At 39.5% G+C, this 18,880-nt stretch overlaps 1 protein-coding gene across 2 annotated transcripts in view; it reads right to left on the reverse strand.

Moving 5' to 3' along the window:
- C5 (complement component 5) overlaps positions 1-18,880 on the reverse strand; it is an 84,499-nt gene that overhangs the window by 19,051 nt on the left and 46,568 nt on the right. The window contains exons 23-30 of one of the 2 annotated variants that reach the window (XM_006773992.2): positions 14,396-14,485; positions 12,959-13,168; positions 12,424-12,499; positions 10,363-10,522; positions 8,448-8,543; positions 6,661-6,832; positions 3,311-3,513; positions 1,587-1,739 (exon numbers count right to left, since the gene is read on the reverse strand). In XM_006773992.2, the coding sequence (XP_006774055.1) occupies positions 1,587-1,739; positions 3,311-3,513; positions 6,661-6,832; positions 8,448-8,543; positions 10,363-10,522; positions 12,424-12,499; positions 12,959-13,168; positions 14,396-14,485 (1,160 nt within the window). Of the gene's footprint in view, positions 1-1,586; positions 1,740-3,310; positions 3,514-6,660; positions 6,833-8,447; positions 8,544-10,362; positions 10,523-12,423; positions 12,500-12,958; positions 13,169-14,038; positions 14,295-14,395; positions 14,486-18,880 lie in introns of those variants that run through there. The other variant, XM_015570641.1, reaches the window with a different exon arrangement.

Raw genomic sequence — 18,880 nt, forward strand, 5'->3', positions numbered from 1 at the left:
GCTCCAGCTCGGAGGCCTCAGCTGCTGAAAGTAGGTATCTGGTTTGTTTTGGATCTATAATCGAAACTCTGTATCAACTCCAGCTCTGAGATCCTGGGCTCGCTGAAAGCAGGTTTCTGGGTTTTTTTTTAGCTTCTATATTTGTTAAAATGTTTCAAACTGCAGGCTCAGAGGCCTGCAAGGCAGGTGGGGAATGTTGGTTTCCTCCGTCACTGAAGCAAGCAAGCCTCATGTTAGTTTCAAGCTGCCTGGCTGCCATCTTGGCTGGCAGTTAATTTGCATATCGCCCTGATTAGCCAATGGGAAGGGTAGCGGTCGTACGCCAATTACCATGTTTCTCTTTTATTAGATAGGATACACACACAGGGTGGGGCAAAAGTAGGCTTACAGTTGGGAGTGCATGAAACAGAGTTTATTCTTAATGTTATTATTATTTACCAGAGGCCTGGTACACGGACTCAGGGATTGGGTCAAAACTGGCTCTCTGACATCCTCTGAGGGGTCCCGGATTGCGAGAGGGCAGTTCTTGGGTGACGCACCCCGGGATCAGGCTCCCTCCTCTCTGGTTCTGAGTGCATCACCCAAGAACCGCAGTGACCGCAGCACAACAGCTCCTACATTGAGCATCTGCCCACTGGTGGTAAGTACACGTCATAGCTACAGGCCAGTTGGCCAGTTGCTTAGGCTTTTATATATATAGATTAATTGTTATATTATTTTCAATATGAACAACTGTAAACCTACTTTTACTTTACTCTGTATATTTGCTATGAGCTATTAGCTTGCAATTTTTACATTAAATTTTATTTCCAATGCTTATGGCTTTTCACAAACAAATTTGTGGAGAATGTGGACAGTAAGAACTATATCTAGTTATTTGTACATTTAAATATATCTTAAAATAATCTAAAATGTGGTAATTAGAAAAATAGGTATTAAAAAGCTGTATGTTGGCAGTTACTATTATCAATAGTTTTTCCAATGTGTCCTCCTTCTCTTTGGAAAATTGTCATAGGCTGTCAGGGTTTTCATTTTTAAAAATGAAGTAGTAGCAAAGGACATGGGCAAGTTGTTGGAGGACCTAGGGTCAATTCCAATTTAGCCACAGTCTGCATATGTGACTAGGCCAGATGGAACCATTGGAGGACTCCCAAATTTGTCTTCTCTCTTATTCTCCTGCTGTACTTTTGTGCATGCTATTCTCTATGTCTGGAATGTTCTTCCATTTCTTCACCTGGCTAAATTCTTTCAGATTTAACCTGCCCATCTGGATGCCTTTGACAAACTCCTCTTACTTCTCAGCCTGACTCAGGAGGTCCCTCTCTGTCTTTCCATGCATCTATCAAGGCTCATATTTTTCACTGTTGGTTTAAATGACTGTCCCCACTCCCTCCCCATATACACACAGGTTCTTTGAGCTTTACTTTTGAATCTTTAGTGCCAGGAAAAGTAGGCACCCCTGCTTAGGACACAGAAGGCACTCATGGTTTAAGTAATGAACAGATACATTTGTAAAACAAGGGGAGGAAACATGATTTCAAAGGTCCCATCCAATTATAAAATATTATAAAACATCTTTCATTTACCTCTACTGGTCTTCCAAGGAAATTCGTCTGTGTTATCTTATAATGATAGAAGTCACCTTTATGCTTGTAAGAAACACTGATATCCATATTCAGTTGGAGTTTTTTATTCAGGAGTGAATATTCTGTCAGGCCCTCGATGGCATTAATTGTATCCTATCAACAAGCAGCAAGGCACAAAAACAGGTTTAGCTTATTTATATGCTTTCTGTTTACAAGTACCCTTTCTTATGGATAGGGCAGTGTTGTCGGAAGATGAAACTTCAACTGAGTGAAACTGGTTAAGGGCCCCCTTGTGGAGGTGGAAGGAAGGTCTTTCCTTCTCCAGAGACAGGAAGGATGTGTGGCTTCAGGTCCAGATTCTCCACAATCCTGAATGTCTATGACCACCGGCAAGCTACCCTTTGAAAAATGATTCCAACTCCTTGCATGACTATTTTCTTTTCATCCTTAGGCTTCAGCTTGAAGCCATAAATAAGTTCCCCCTTTCCTTTCTTAATGTTCCCCCTTCTGCCCTTTAGAGCATTCATCTCAATTTGTAATACTTTAATGCATAGTTTCTTGTTGGCCTTCCCCATTGTAATGTAAGAGTCAGAGGGAAAGTATTATATCTTCCCTGGAATCTATTATATTTAGTAGTACACACATGGCAGATATTCACCAAGTATCTGTTGAAAAGGTAAATGGATGAACTTAATTTTTCTGGATTTCCTCCTTCTCATCTATAAAATCAGGAAATGTAACCACATCAGAGTCTTCAAATACATGGCTATCCTGTCTGCCCATGTCTTGGTAGCCAATGCTAAACAATGCATCACTATTTCCTGCTAAGCCTATAGATCAGTGGTTCTCAACCTTCCTAATGCTGCGACCCTTTGATACAGTTCCTCATGTTATGGTGACCCCCAACCATAAAATTATTTTCATTGCCACTTCATAACTGTAATTTTGCTACTGTTATGAATCATAATGTAATTATATATGTGTTTTCCGATGGTCTTAGGCGACCCTTGTGAAAGGGTCGTTCGACCCCCAAAGGGGTCGCGACCCACAGGTTGAGAAACGCTGCTATAGATGTACCCAAGATGAAACACATTTGCCCCCCAGAATTAGATGATCACTAAAGTAATTCTGAAGAACCCATGTAGCTCTAAGTTTTATATACATATGCACACACTCTGTAATTTCCCAAAAAATCCAGGGAACAGAGAAGATATAAACATTTGAACTAACCTTGAATATAGATGTATACTATACAACTATATAATTGTTTTAATGTAAAACATACGTAATCAAATGAGTTTACCTTGGTAGATAAACATGTAAAAATCAGTATTTCTCTCAATTTTTGTTTATTTTAGGCGGGGAAGGGAACATCAGTACCTTTGTCTACATGGCAGCCACTGTTTATTACATAGGATATAACATAATTGCTGATACCCTTACTAGTCATTCATAATCACTGAGAATCACAAAGGAAGTGTTTGACTTACAGAGTCAGGAGAACTGAGTTTTTATTTTGACTCACCCACTAACTCCCTGAATGAACCTCTCAGGGTTGATTTGCTCCTCTGTGTTAGAAGGGTGCCAATGAAGATAACCTCTAAGAGCCCTTTGATTCTAGTCATTTACTCCTATCTATAGCATGCCAGAATCAGTGTGAAATGTGTGGTGAGGAAGGTAGCTAATATGTTTCAGGTGGATAAGATAAGAAAAAGAAACATTACCTGGGTTGAATAAAAGCCACCTCCATACCTCTGCTCTTCAGATAGCCACTTGATAATTGGGTTAGCATAATTCAAATCATTCAAGTTCAAAATGGTAAGTAAGGCATAGGAAGTGGTTTCCACCATATGTGCTGTACCAGTGTTAGGTACAGGGCTATCCGGCTGCTGATCATCTTTCCAAAAACGATAACTGGATGAAATACCTAACCATCAACAAATCATATAGATTAATATACATTTATATGATTAAAAATACGAATTTGACATAGCAAATCTAACAGATTTTTAGCAGTTTCTTCCAATAGAGGCCTTCTGATTTCCAGAAGTTTCTTATTCTTTTATAAAAATTCCTCAAGGTGACCAATACAAAACAAGATCCTATAATACAGTGCCATTTGTCTTTATTTGAAAAGGTCAACATGGAATGCCCTCATCTTTTAGTAGCCGAGGATAGTTCTGAGACTCAATTTCCAATGGGGTAGAAGTTTTCCACCACACCAACAACCAATTCTTGGACACCTGCAGGGTGCTGGAGAATTGAACTCAACTTTGACCCTATCTACTCTTAGATAACATCAAATTTCACAGGTTAAAAATCAGCCTACAAGATGCTTTCTTCCCCAATCCTCCAATTCAGATGCTAATCCCAAACCTTTGTTGTTACCTATACATCAGACCAACTGGCTATAAATTGGAGGTTCCAAAGACCCTCCCATCAGGCATGATTACTTTGCTAAAGCAGTTTACAGAACTCAGAGAAACATTTTACTTACTCAATTAGGGCAAGGTAGGGGGAAAGGGTACAGAGCTTCCATACCTTCTCCAGGTGTACTACTCTGCCTGAATCTCTCCACGTTCACCAACCTGGAAACTCTTTGAACCTTGTCCTTTTGAGGTTTTTTGGCGGCTTCATTGCATAGGCATGTTTGATCACATCATTGGCCATTGATGACTAATTTAACCTCCAGCCCCTCTTTCCTTCCCTGACGTTGGTGGTGGTAGCAGGTACTAAGAGCGCCAACCTTCTAATTACATGGTTGGTTCTCCTGGCAACCAGCCTCCATTCCTAGGTTACCTAAGGACTTTCCAAAAGTCATTTCTTTAACAAAAGACAACTTTATTGCTCTTAGCACTTAGGAAATTCCTTGACAGAAAATAATTACATTCTGGAAATTATGAGATCACACTCAAAGCCTGAGTTCATTCAGTCTTTTATTATCTACTTCCAATTTAAAGCACTAAACGTAATTTTGTATATGCAGCACTTTTCATAAATTAGGCTCTAATTATATTTTTCATTATTGTTCTAGTAATTTGAACTTGTCACCTCAAATTCTTTTTTAAAACAAATTATTTTTAAAAACTGTAAAGCATATTTAGAAATTATATTTTGAAGATTAGTGAAAATTTTGATGTGTCTGTTTAAAATTCAGGATTCCATTATTTGCATGACTTTATACAAGATGTTATCCTTTCCACTCAGAGACTCAGGTTTGCTATATTTAGAATGAAAGATCTGGTGTTTAAAGATACTTCCAGCTCAAATATTATTTGAATTAAGTTTTCTTCTAGCTCTTAAATTCTATATTTTATGATCCATATCTTATAATACTCAAGACATTTGTTTGGTGTTAGTATAAGTATTGCATAAGTGGTTTTGAGATATATGTTAAAATTCAGTTATTTTTATTTTTATTTTATTTTATTTTTAAAAAAATATATTTTATTGATTTTTTACAGAGAGGAAGGGAGAGAGATAGAGAGTTAGAAACATCGATGAGAGAGAAACATCGATCAGCTGCCTCTTGCACATCTCCTACTGGTGATGTGCCCGCAACCCAGGTACATGCCCTTGACCGGAATCGAACCCGGGACCCCTCAGTCCGCAGGTTCTATCCACTGAGCCAAACCGGTTTCGGCAAAATTCAGTTATTTTTAAATGATGACAGAAGTCACATTTTATAGATGGTGACAAACCTCATGTAAGATATATTAAACTTTTAGAAAACATCAGCCAAGAGAGGGCTCAGAAGTGCTCAACCATGCCCATGCTGATATAGGCCATTGGCCAATCATCACTGTTACTCTCTATTTCTTTACTCTTGACCTATAGGAAGCAATATCTTTAGTCTTCAAAGTGAAATATATACCTTTATAGCCAAACTGGTACAATATAAGCTAAATAATGCACTCCTCTGCTCAAAATCCTCCAATGTCTTCCCTTCTCACTTAAAGTAGAAATTAAAGTTCTAGGGCTCTCACTGGCCCCCCTGGCACCTTGATGTGAAAGAGACACAGACACCCCTTGCTCAGGTGGAAGCAGGCCCAAACCACACGCATGGGTGGGGAAGTGGAGCAAGGGCTGGATTTCAGCCTCAATTCATTGGCTTGCTTGAGAATCTTGTACATTGCACAACTATATACCGGAGTCCTGCAGAGCTCCTGTAATGACCTCCAAGGCCCTACATAATTGCTTCACCCTTTTTCCCCCTAGCCTGATGTTCCACCCCTCATCTTTCTCCTCTCCAGCCACACCGGCCTCCTTGCCATTCTCGGAGCACCAGTCACACCCCTACCTCGGGGTATTTGCACATACTGTTACTCCACCAAAAACACCCTTCTAGACGGCCACTGGCTGGCTTCCTCAACTTACCTCCTTCAGCTTTCAATTCAAATATCATCTTCTCAGTGAGGTTTAAGCCTCATTACCCTATCAAAAATTACAACCTTCCAGCCTGGCTGGTGTGGCTCAATGGTTGAGCATCGACCTATGAACCAGGAGATCATGGTTCGATTCCTGATCAGGACACATGCCTGAGTTTGAGGGCTGGTCCCCAGTAGGGGGCCTGCCAGAGGCAGCCAATCAATGATTCTCTCTCATCATTGATGTTTCTATCTCTTTCTCTCTCTCTGAAATCAATAAAAATATGTATTTTAAAAAATTAGAACCCACCACTTCATCCTGTCTCCCTTCTCTGCTTGATTTTTCTTCATATTACCAACCTATTCACTATATGCAATGTTTTATTTATTTATCACATTGTTTCTCCTTAATGAGGATGTAAGTTTCATGAGGGCCTGGATTTTTCTTGTTGTTGCTGCTGCTTTATCCCCAGAGCCTAGAACAGTGCCTGATACATAGGAGGTACTTGATACATATTTATTAGATTTAGGAATGAATAAATATGTACTGAATGAATGGCACTTATTACATTGCATTTTGATGGTTTGTTCCTTTAGGGCAGTGATTGTGTTTTACTCAACTTTGCATGCCACACCTACTTCCCAGAATGACCAGATTCTATATACTTAGTAAACGCTTGCTGAAAAATTTATGGAGCCAGTCATACCTTTAACTAAAGCTTTCCTCTTCAGGGCTGAGACAATGGAACGAAACTGTGAGTGAGTTGTATCTCCCAGGGTAAGAGCATAAGCAGCAATGGCCAGTGTGAAGGTGCTCTGGGCCGAGAGGGCATTTTCAAGTAGAAATGAGTCAGCTTCATTTAGAGCTGTGTTGATTTTCTGGAAACAAAGGAAGAAGATACCTGTTTCTTTGTGAAGCATCAACCTATCAACTAATGTGAACGACCCTCATGTGGCACCATCCTGGGGTAGACAAAATAAGGGGTGGAAAGAGAAATAACCTAATGGAAATGGATGGTGTCTGGCAGAAGCAAACACTTCCCAGAGAAGGAGCAGAGCTTAATCTCAGAAGAGAAAATGAGGTTTTCCAAATTGGGTCAAGCTTTTTGTGCCTGAATTCTCATCTCCTTCTAGAGCAGTGGTTTTCAACCTTCCTAATGTCGCGACCCTTTAATACAGTTCCTCATGTTGTGGTGACCCCCAATTTCATTGTTACAAATTGAACATAATTAAAGCATAGTGATTAATCACAAAAACAATATGTAATTATATATGTGTTTTCCGATGGTCTTAGGCGACCCCTATGAAAGGGTCGTTCGACCCCCAAAGGGGTCGCTACTCACAGGTTGGGAACCGCTGCTCTAGAGGTTTTCTACTTTAGTTTCTACTTCCAAGTCATACCTAGCCTCCAGGAAGAAAAAGCACTGAGCATAGACACAGCTTTCATCACCCCCCACCCCACCCCCAGCATAACTGGGACAGATTCACATTTTCAAAAGGAATTTTACTAAATAAAACCATAACTAGCAGAAAAAACGTTAAGCTGCCAAAGTACTTTTTGGTCCTAAGGATTCCTGGAAAAAAGTTTCTATTACTTTATCCTGCGACAACTAAAATAGTTATTTTGGACAAGTGGTTAGGAGAAAGTGCAGTGCAATGCTGCTAACATCTTGCCTGGCTCCTTCTCTCCCAGCTCCATCTGTGTCTCACTCATGTACTGCTAGGTGCCAACTGGTCCTCTAGGCCCCTGTGAACTAGTCCTCATCAATTATTTTGTCTTGTTAAACATAAATAACAATTATCTTGAAACAAATGAAAAACATTATTTTGCTTTATGGTTCAAGTCCTACAAATTCCCTTGGGTTTTTTCATTTTCATTCTGAATGCTGGTTTGAAGGACTTGCCTAATTTACTTCTGATTTGTAGGCCGGAATGCTTAATTGCAGCTCAAGAACCCGTCTCTTCCCAGATCAGAGCTTCATATCTGTTACCCCTTTGAATCTTTTATGTTGATTCACTTAAGTGAATCCTCTCCTTTCTCCCCCCAGCTTACAAGCAAATGAAACAGCAAACATATTATTCTGTATCCTCAGTAGTTCCATGATATAGAGTGCTTCAACAATAGATAAGAGTCATATACATATTATAAGATTTGGCAGAGATAAAAGAAGGAAGCTGGGATACTGGGCCATTCTCTCATCACAGTCAGAAGTTATCAGTTCTAATCCCAGCTCTATAATTCAGTAGCCTATGAAACTGCACAACTGAATTCATCTGTCCTATAGGTCTCAGTTTTCTCAAGTGTCCAGTGGGTTGAATTAGGTGGTCTCTAATCGATCATAATTCTGAAATCCTTTGATTCTGGAGTTATAGTTACCTTCAAGGTCTGCCAATCCCCTCCCGCCCCCTCTCCCCTCCCCCTCCTCAACTCCCCACTCCAGTAAGGTACAGAAATAGATGATGGGTGTTAGAGAAAAAAAATCCTCTTACTTACCAATAGGGGGCATATATCAAAAGCCTTTCTAATTCCAATCACAGTAAAGGCTGTAAGATATAAGGTGCTCTCTTGGGCTTCAGTAGACAAGGTACCCTAAAAATAATGATAAAGGAGAGTGAAGTGGTGTCTTTAAAGCAAAATGACCTAGTTCTAATCTCCATTTTGAGCTTAATATCCCTCTCTCCCTTCATACCTTTTAGTTGGACAGCTTGCCATTTCTCAGTAAACCCCGTCTTTCTTACTTCGTGCCTTAATGTGCCCTTCTCTCCCTCACCTCCCCACCCTGAAACTCTACTTCATACTTCTTCACCACATTCAAATTTTTCCCCTCTTCAAAACCCTTTTAAAATGAACAAAACAGCCCCAGCTGGTTTGGCTTAGTAGATGAAGCGTCAGCCTGGGGACTATTCTGGTCAAGGGCCATGCCTGAATTGTGGGCTTATGCAGGAGGCAGCTGATCAATGATTCTTCCTCATCATTGATGTTTCTATCTCTCTCTCCCTCTCCATTCCTCTCTGAAATAAAAACTTAAAAAAAAAAATGAACAGAGCTCTCTTAAAAAAAATGCACAAAACACTATTCTGCCACTATTTTCCTATATTTTTTTTCTCTTGGGGCAGTGACATTCCAATGCAATGCTTCTAAGACCTTCCATGAAGTGACCTCTAATACCTCTCCAGTTTTATTTCATGTCACTCACCCCCTAGCTCTCTTGGCCCCAGCTCTTTGAATGAACCATCCTCTCTCTCCACTTCAAAAATGCCAGGGACGCTCCACTTGGAACACTCTTCCTGACTCCCTCCTATCTAGCTTCCAGGAGGTTGGCAACTAATTGTTTTTAACTCCCCCAAACTAGGTTAGATTCCCTGCTTTCAATGAAACGATATTTCCATTTTCTAAATATGTATCTCACACTTGAAATTACCTACTCAATGTCTCTGCTAGATAATAAGCTCTGTGGCCTCAGTGATCACACCCATTTTGTTCACTGTTGTGACCCTACCATGTAGTACTTAGTACACTTTCAATTAACATTTATTGAGCAAATGAATAAACACACACATTAATGTCTGGATTAGAATCATTAGTATTTTTATTCCACTTTCCATGGCAGGACACCTTGGTCCATCCTTCCCACTCTTCCTCCCTCATGCTGCCCAATAATAGGCCCTGGTATGTATTAGGTGCTCAGTGAATAGCTGTTGAATGAATGTAGACAGATGGATGAATGGGATGGACATCTTAAGAAAAAATAATTGTTATAGCATTTTATTCTTCAAATGCCATTTTCAGTTGCCCCCTTACCTTGAGAGAGTCCTAAGCTGCTATTGGTCCAACAGAGGACCATTATGAGATTCCTGTTAGCCAGGGAGCTCCTTGTGTCTGATAAAAAATTTTCTAAGGAGTATAATATATTGGAGCAATACTGAAATTATTTTGTATGTCAAGCATATAAAGTAGATCCTAATCTCAAACAACACTTTGTTACACTTTGTAATAAATTGACCTCAATCTCTCTTTCCAGCAGAGAGTAAATAGGGGCCTTCCCATCTTTCATGATAACACCCTGCAGCCTTGACTTGTAAGAGGGCTTTGAACTTCACGTACAGATTCCATACCAAGGGTACATGGACAGTTAGTGCATTCTACCTGTTCCGGGATCTCTAGCACTTGCTCCCTATGAACCATCAATGCCTGTTACATAAGATGTCTAAAATAGCACTTATCTGACCTATACTGGATGGTCTAAAGAGCAATACAAGACCTTTCAAATTCTTTGTCTGTATACAAGAAGAGCTTCTTGCAGGAATACACCTATTTGTTTCCTCTCTTCTCATCCTAAAATAGGATGAGAATGAAATGCGAACTTGTAAATAAAACTATTGCTAATCTGAATATTTGGTTTCCTTACCCGTAATTTTAGTGGTTGATAATGGGAATATTTCTTGAAAGATCCATTTGCTAGTTGACAATGTTCAACCAACCAGGTTAAAGAATTACAAATTGAGTTTTGGTCCTGAGGTAAATATTTATGTAATTGTCCCAGTACTCTTAAAACAAAAGCTGTTAACCTTTAAGACAAAAATCAAATAAATAAACATTTAGAATTGAATCCCTTTTGGCTGTCACTTTACAGTGTGTTTTAGTTCATACAGTGTTTGTTCTTTAAAAGTAAACATTTTAAAACATGCAATTCCAAAGTAAGTTATCATCATTTTACAAGAGAAGGGAAGATTTTAGGAAGATCTCCAAAACCATTCAGTCAGCAAGTGGGAGCCACACATCTTCTGGGATTGCAACACTGTTAGCCCCTACACAAGCTAAAAATTGATGTCTGATGAAAAAATTTTTTTTAGGTTAAAGACATTAGAAAAACAAATAGTATTGAGTCAAGGCACTGACCCATGAATATGAGATGTGGGAGAGCAAAATCATAAAATTCTAGGTTATAAAACTTGTACAAACTATCAAGTCTAAATCCTTGTCTGAGGCCTGAACACCCTTCCCGAACATCCGTGGGGATGTTTATCTGCTTCCCCTTGAGTCATGTCATTGATTCAGGACTCATCATCTCACAATGAAGCTTTAATGATCATAATTACTCAGTCAAAAATCAATTAAAGCCTTTACTAAAATCTCTCAAAGAATACCAGACAGGATCTAATTCACAATCCCCATATTGCCTCTTATACCTTCATTCCTCTCCTCTGGTTCCCTCACTCACTCAACTGCCCTAGATCTGCCCATTCTTCAGCTCCTCAGATGCCTTTGAGACACTTGACTTACTCTCTCACTTTAAAATTTTGTTTTCATTTTCCTTAAAAAAATAAAAGATATATTATTCACTATACTTTTTGCATATTTCCTGTATTTCCCCCCTTCCCCCGCCCCTCCCAAATTTTTGAAAGTATTCAGGTAGAAGCCATTTTTTTCTACGTTATCTATTTCTCTCAAGGAACTTATGGAATTGGGTCTAGGACAGTACACAAGTGTTTCTATGTTTTTGGCTGAACACTATCCACTCAGTTTTGCCCAGAACTCCTGAGAGGCTCTGGGTGTTTACTGAGAGGCTGTCACATCTTCTTATGTGGGTTTCTGTTCTCCAGGCATTTAGTTCCCAGCTTCTGTTGTGGTGGTTTTCAGTCTGGATCAGCATCCACCCACTGTATCCTGACTGGTGTAGCTCAGTGATTGAGCATCAGCCATACACATGGATCAGTTGTCTTCTGCACATCCCCTACCGGGGACTGAGCCTGCAACTGGGGCTTATGCATATGCCCTGACTGGGAATCGAACCAGAGACATCTTGCTTCATGTGCACTGAATAAGGGAACAGAGAAAGACCTGAGGAAGGTAAAGAAGCCAGCCATGCTGATACCTGGGGGAAGCATTCCAGATAAAAGAAACAGTGAATGCAAAGGCCCTGAGTTGGAAGGATGGCTGGCATGTTTGAGGAACAGCAAGGAGGCCACTGGGGTTCTAGTGGAATGAAAGAGAGTGGAAGGGGATACAGATGGGGAGGTGAGGTGGGGCCAGAACAGGGAGGGCCTTATAGATCCCAGTAAGAACTTTGATAAAATGGGAAGGTTCTGAATGGTTTTGAATGGCATGAACTAACTTATGTTTTAACAAGGTCATTCCAGACGCTGTGCTGCATAGACTGAAGAGGGTCAAGAGCTGAAGCCAAAAAAACCTAAGGAGGCTAACGCCATAATCCAGGTGAGAGGTAAGAGTGACTTAGGTCAGGATGGTATAGTGCAGTTGGTAAGAAGTAGTCAAATTCAGGGTACATTTTGAAGGTGCAGCCAAAAGTATTTGATGGATCAGATCTGGCTTGTAAGAGAAAGAGCAGTGAAGGATGACTAGGCTTTTAGCCTGAGCAACTAGACAAATGAAGTTTCCATTAAGGTTGTTATTCTTTAGTTAATTAATCAACTACTATATAAAATGCAAATCAAAACCTTCTACTTACCAAGTACTAGCATCTCCACCTTTCCACATGCTATAAGAATAGTCAGGATTTTTGTAGGACATGATGCTTATCATCCCTAAGAGGCACCAGAAAAAGAACAGAGTGCTTCATTGACCTCCATATCTACTCAAAGAGTGCTTCATTAGCCCCTGGATAATAAAGTGGTAAATTTCCCTTGATGTTGGGCAGCAAGCATATGCTCTGTGGCCAACAGTGAACTTAGCAAAGGAAGATTACAAATCATCTGAATTGGGAATTATCAAGTAAAACATTCTGAGCTCATTTAAGAAGGGAGGAAGTGCTTTGGAATGCAGGTGTTTTGTCTCTCAGCCATGCAATTTAGAAAGTTAAGCCAAAATGCAACAGCAAATAGTATTTATTCATATAGCAGAGTCTATCTTATGATTTTTTTGCTGAAATGCTTTTATAATTAAGCTTTTGTGTAATTTTTAACAACATAAATATTAGTTTAATTAAACTATTGGTTTAAAAAACAAAAGATTTTTATGTACAGTATGTGAAATAGATATTTTACCTTCTTTTAATTTTCTCTTCAAGTATTGTTTTTCGGTTAATGCATTTTGAAAAATGTTCCAATGATCTCCTGCTTCCAGGTAGTGATAAACATAGAATACTGGGACAACACTCATCAATTCCGCCTCTGCATTTCCCTTGGGGAGGTTGGTAAGCAGATCAATACCTTCCCGACTCAGAACTGCAGACATGACCTCACCCATAAGTAGTCCTGAAACACACACACAATTCAAAAGAGGCACAGTTAATGTCTATTAATTTCTGAGTAATAGTATATTTTAAATAGAGATAAGAGCAAGCATCCCTATTCTTTCCTTTTTATCTAGGCAGTTGAATTACTTCTCAGAACTAGGGAGATAAAAAATAAAAGATCTGGTTAGGAAGATAGATTTTTTTAAAAACACACCAAAAGTAGGCTTAAAATACCACTGTTAGAGTTCAGCCAGCATGGCTAAGTGTTTGAGTGTCGACCTATGAACCAGGAGGTCAGTTTTCAATTCCCAGTCAGAGCACATGCCCGGGTTGCGGGCTCCATCCCCAGTCTGGGGTATGCAGGAGTCGGCTGATCAATGATTCTCTCTCATCATTGATATTTCTCTCTCTCACTCCCTCTCCTTCTCTGAAATCAATAAAAATATATTTTAAAAAATACCACTGTTATATGGCGGTAAAATGGTGTAATACAGTGAGTATATTACTGCCTAGAGTATATGGCAAATTAATTGCCATTCAATCTGATAGCATTAAACATTGTAAATCTTATTGATCAGTTGCTTCCCCAAAGCAAAGCAAAGAATCTGAATTTGTGAATGCTCTATGAGTGCTGTGAGGGTCCCGTCCACAACTCACTATGCAATCCTGGGCAAACCACTTTCTTATACACACAAGGTTGCACAGGAGTTAAAAAGTCCTCACCAGTACTAACATTCAGTGATTCCAAGATCTTATCTGAGATAAAGTGTAATCAGGATCTTCTATTATTTTAATGATATGTCATTGAATTGTAAAGGCTGGAGACCAGCAAAGTCACCACTTATGCAAATGCAAAAGAACCCCCTGGGATTGGTACCTGAGCAGAGCAGTACTCAGTTTTGGGGCCATTTGCAGTTCATAAGGCATTCTCTGGAGCAGGACTGGCCACTAAACTCATGGAAAGTTCTTAAGTCTAGAAGCAGCTTCACCTGCATTGAAGAGAAATCTTTGGGCCAATGACAGCTCCCAAATTCCATCATGGAGAATAAGTTTCCATTGAAATCAGGCCAGTGGAAGAAGATAGTAGGAAAAGTGGTCAGGGATTTGAAGGAGGGAATAATTGTAGGGTGAATTTGTATATACTACTGAATAGAGAAGAGGAGAAACAGAATAATCATGACGATATATGAATTTTGTTTGAAGCACAAAGTGAAATGATAAATAAAAATGGCATTTGTTAACTTACCTTTTACACTCACAATCCTTTTGACTTTTGTCTTGGGGACCAAATCTAATGGTACCCTGTATGGGAACTCCTTTTGTCTGCTAACGACACCTGAAATAAATTTTTAAAAAAGTTATTAGATTTACACAGAGTTCTTGAGGGAAGACTATTAGAAGATTATTTACAAGGAATCTTCCAGGGAATTAAAAAAATAAAACTCTTTAATAATAATATAAAAATTTTATAAGGGAGTTAAAAATAATTAAGGATTTTTATCAAACTCTAGGCTTTTGTAATCTCTTTAAATAAAAGATTAAATTTGACTGTAAGCTTTCTGGTTATTATAAAATGGGAAACAAATAGGTTATATAAATCTTATTCACCAGTAAAAATGAGATAGTCACTTTGTCCAAAGAGAAAATTGTTCTTGGAACTGAAATCTGAAAATAACATGTAATTCCTTAGTCAAGGAAATATGAAGATTAGCTCCATTAGGAAACAGGCCCTGAAATTCTTTCCACCATCTCTTCTCAGTCTTACTTAGATACTTGTTCTCTATACGTTATAGGAGTTTTAGCACACCAGTATCAGAGCATTTTTCTACTATAACTTGTTTATTTCATAAGGATGATATTTACCATTTTACTGATAGAATAGCAAGGACTCTGCTAAGCTCTTTAAATGCAGTTACATTGGATCCTCACAACATTCTTATATGCTAGGTGCTTATTATTTTTATTTTATAGATGAGGAAACTGAGGCTTAGAAAGTAAATTGTTCAAGGTCACACAGCTACTACAGATGGACCAGTGATCTGAACTCCAGAAATTATACTGCAGAGTCCACAATAGTCATCACATATACTCCCATTGTCCTTCTAAGAAAGATCTTAGGGCAGGAACCATCTCAATTGAATACTATAGTCCCAGCATTTAATACAGTCCCTGGCACATGGTAGATGCTTTAAAAAATAGTGACATTTTGCAATTTAATGGACAAGTCACATGGCTTTGCAGAAGAGATAGAAACATTCTTCAGGTAACTTCTTTCTTCATTAATCTTTGATAAATGCTGAGGATATAATCTATGTATATAAAAGCCTAAGCAACCATTACGACTGAATGACTGGAACAACCAGCCAACCAGTCACTATGACATGCACTGACCACCAAGGGGCAGACACTTAATGCAGGAGCTGCTCCCCGGTGGTCAGTGCGCTCCCACAGTCAACCTCTCATGGCCAGCTGGCAATGTCAGCGTCTGGTGTCTGTTCTTTCCGTGCCCGGCCTGGCAACTGTCGCCTCCTCTCCCAAAGGCCCCGGGCTGGGATGGGGAGCCAGGGGTGGGTGTTGGCGGACACGATATCTTTCCCAGAGGAGCTGAGGGCTGGCTCCCTCCTTGGGGATGGCAGCCAACCTTCCGTACCCTGTCTCTCACCCGGGCTGGCAGGCCCTGATCGGCCCGCTGTCTGCCCACCATGGTGGTGGCAAGGGAAGGAGGGGGGAGGAGGGGGGAAAACCTTGCAGTGGAGGGGCACCAGTGTTGGTGTCTGGTGTCCGTTCCTTCCACACCCAGCCCGGTGACTATTGCCTCCTCTCCCAACCCCACCAGGGCCTTCAGGGCTTTGGGCTGGGATGGAGAACCGGGAGTGGGTGGCAGGTGTGGCCCCTTTCCCAGGGGGGCCAAAGGCCAGCTCCCTAGTTAGTGCCAGCAGCCAACCTCCTGTTCCCTATCCCTCCCCTCGGCTGGCAGGCCGATTGGCCTGCAGTCCCCCTGTACCTCCGCCTGGCTGGCAGGCCCCGATCGGCATGGCCCTGATTGGCCCTGATTACCGGCCAGACCTAGGGATCCCACCCATGCATGAATTCGTGCACCAGTCCTCTAGTATTAAAATAAAACTCGGTGGATACATTTAAGAGGTTTGCAGTGTCATTGAAAGAGCATGGAGTCCAGAAAGAACTTACTCTATATGTGACTATAGGCAAGACACTTAGTCTTTCTATGCCTTGTTTTACTTATCAGTTAAATAATAATGGTAATAATATTTTCCTCAAAGGGGTTTTGTTAAGGTAAAAATAATATAAACAAAGGATCAGGCAAATAGTTCATGCACTATATATGGTACTTAATGACAGTAGGTTTTTTGAAATTATCTTAATTTGATCCATTTTTCTCACTGATACCTGTTTTAGACTATTTCAATTCTCATTATCAACTCTCCTACCAGATGGAAAAAGTACAGAAGAGAAAGCTAACACTAAGAGAAGTCAATTTTACTCCTTGCCAGAATAAAAACATCCCATATAAAGGTAGATGCCAGGCAAATTAAAACATTTAAAAGTTTAATTTGTGAAACTAATAAAATATACAGCAATATCTTTGTTAACTAAAGGTGTGGAAAGGTTTCTTTATAATTACCCCCTAAATATCTCACCTAATAATAGACAAACATGTAAATTGACCAACCCTCCACTACGCTCACTAGTCAATCAGGAGAGTATGCAAATTAACCCAACAAAGATGGCAGTTAATTTGCATACATATGCGTGAAGTGGTGGAGCGGTGAAGACTGAAGGCTCCGGCCGGAGCGAAGGCCTGGGTCCTGGGTGCCGGAGGAAAACTGGTGTTGGCAGCCAGGGGAAGGGAAGGCCTATTGCACGAATCTCTTCGTGCAATGGGCCTCTAATATGAATAACAAAATGAAATGAGTTTGACTATATCCAGCATTAAAAATTCCTGTTCAAAACATACAATGGTTCATTATTGCATGAAGAAGTATATCAGAGATAAAAATCTGTGAGAAATATACAAAAACCCAAATTAAAAAATAGAAAAAAGTATGAAAGGTAGGAATAAATAATTTATAGATGGGAAGCCCAAATGGCCAACACTTATATGAAGAAATGTCTAAAATCAATAGTAATCCGAAGAATCCAAATTAAAACAATAATGATATATCACTTTCTACCCCTCAAAAGCGGCACATTTTAGTGAGACAAGGAATACCAAATGTTGCTGAGGATGTGGAGATATGAAAACCCTTATACAGTGCTGGTGGGAGTATAAATAGTAAAGCCATTATGAAGAGCAATATGAGAGAAGTATATGACGTTCAATATATGTATTCTCTTTGACCCAGAAGTCCCAATCCTGGGTGCATAGTCCAGATAAATGCACACACAAATTCACAAAGGGAGATTCATAGGATGTCCACTGCAGCATTGTTTATGGTAGTGGGGAATCCATCAATTAAGGATGGCTAAGTAAAACTGTGGTGGATTATACTTTGAAATTAAATGTAAGAAGCACTGAATTAGATGTATATACCACATTACAGATATTTCTTTAAAACATACTATTAAGAAATAGAGCAGGATCTATAGATCTATAGCAACATTATGTGCCTACTCAAAGACATATATCAAGCAAGCATTTTAAGTGGGAGCATTTGGAGGAAGGAAAAATGGGAGTGGGGGCCAAGAATGAAAGGTGGAAATAAAACATGAGAGGGGCCTGCCCAGACCAATGATAGTGTGTTAGGAAGTGGGGTGGGGGTCACATCTGAGATATGAAAATAGTACGGGAAAAGGGTTTGTCAAGGAAAGAAAGTAGAACTGACAACTAGGGCTAGTCTTAAGTTTTGAGTCCATAGCAGTGTTTGGTCTCTTTTAAGTTGTTGTCCCACAATGTTAATTACTATTACTTTATAATTTTTTCTGATACCTCATTCTTCCTCACCGATATACTTTTCAGGTTTCTTCTAATGTTACTGTTCATTTACTTTCCCAAATATATCTTAGCTTAAAAAACAACAACAAACTCTATAAAGTTGTATCTTGGTATAGCAATTCCAATATATATATGTATTTAAAGTATTTAATAAAATCTCTGAAATAAACATGGTAAGAGGAAAAAGTTGTATGACAAGATTGGAAAGAGGCATAGTTTTTTTAACCAAGGTTTTTGATGGAGAGATCTATTCCCAGTTAAAAGATCATTTATTCCCATCTTGTGGCCCTGATGTTCATACCTAGGATGGGTAAGACAGGGCTGTTTTGGAAAGCTGTTTTGCAATAATGTTAGTATAGCAGGGACAGGGATAAAAAAGAGGAAAAGCCAAAGGATGCAGTGGCTCTGAGTCATGACTTAACTGTTTGAGGCTAAAATCCTCAGACCATAAGGGTAGCTCTTCCCACAGATCCCCCATAGTGGGCAAGCTGGGAGGAAGTCTGTGTGTAAATAAATTAGAGAAAAACACTAGTGTATGGATACATGTATACAGGACAGGTTTTTCTTTTGCTACTCTGTTTAAGTCACCTTATTCAAGTTTATGATACTCGGTTAGTTTGAAATGTTAAGGTCTTAATTCTTTACTTTCCCAGAGGAAATGGCACTCTGAAGTAAATTTTTTTTTTTATCACCATTGCTATGTCACTGAAAGAAAGGAAAAAATTATTCAATGCAACAATAAGGTAAACTTTAACCATTTAATAAGAACACGAAGTC

The sequence above is a fragment of the Myotis davidii genome, unplaced genomic scaffold, assembly GCF_000327345.1.
Source record: "Myotis davidii unplaced genomic scaffold, ASM32734v1 scaffold964, whole genome shotgun sequence".
NCBI lineage: Eukaryota > Metazoa > Chordata > Mammalia > Chiroptera > Vespertilionidae > Myotis > Myotis davidii.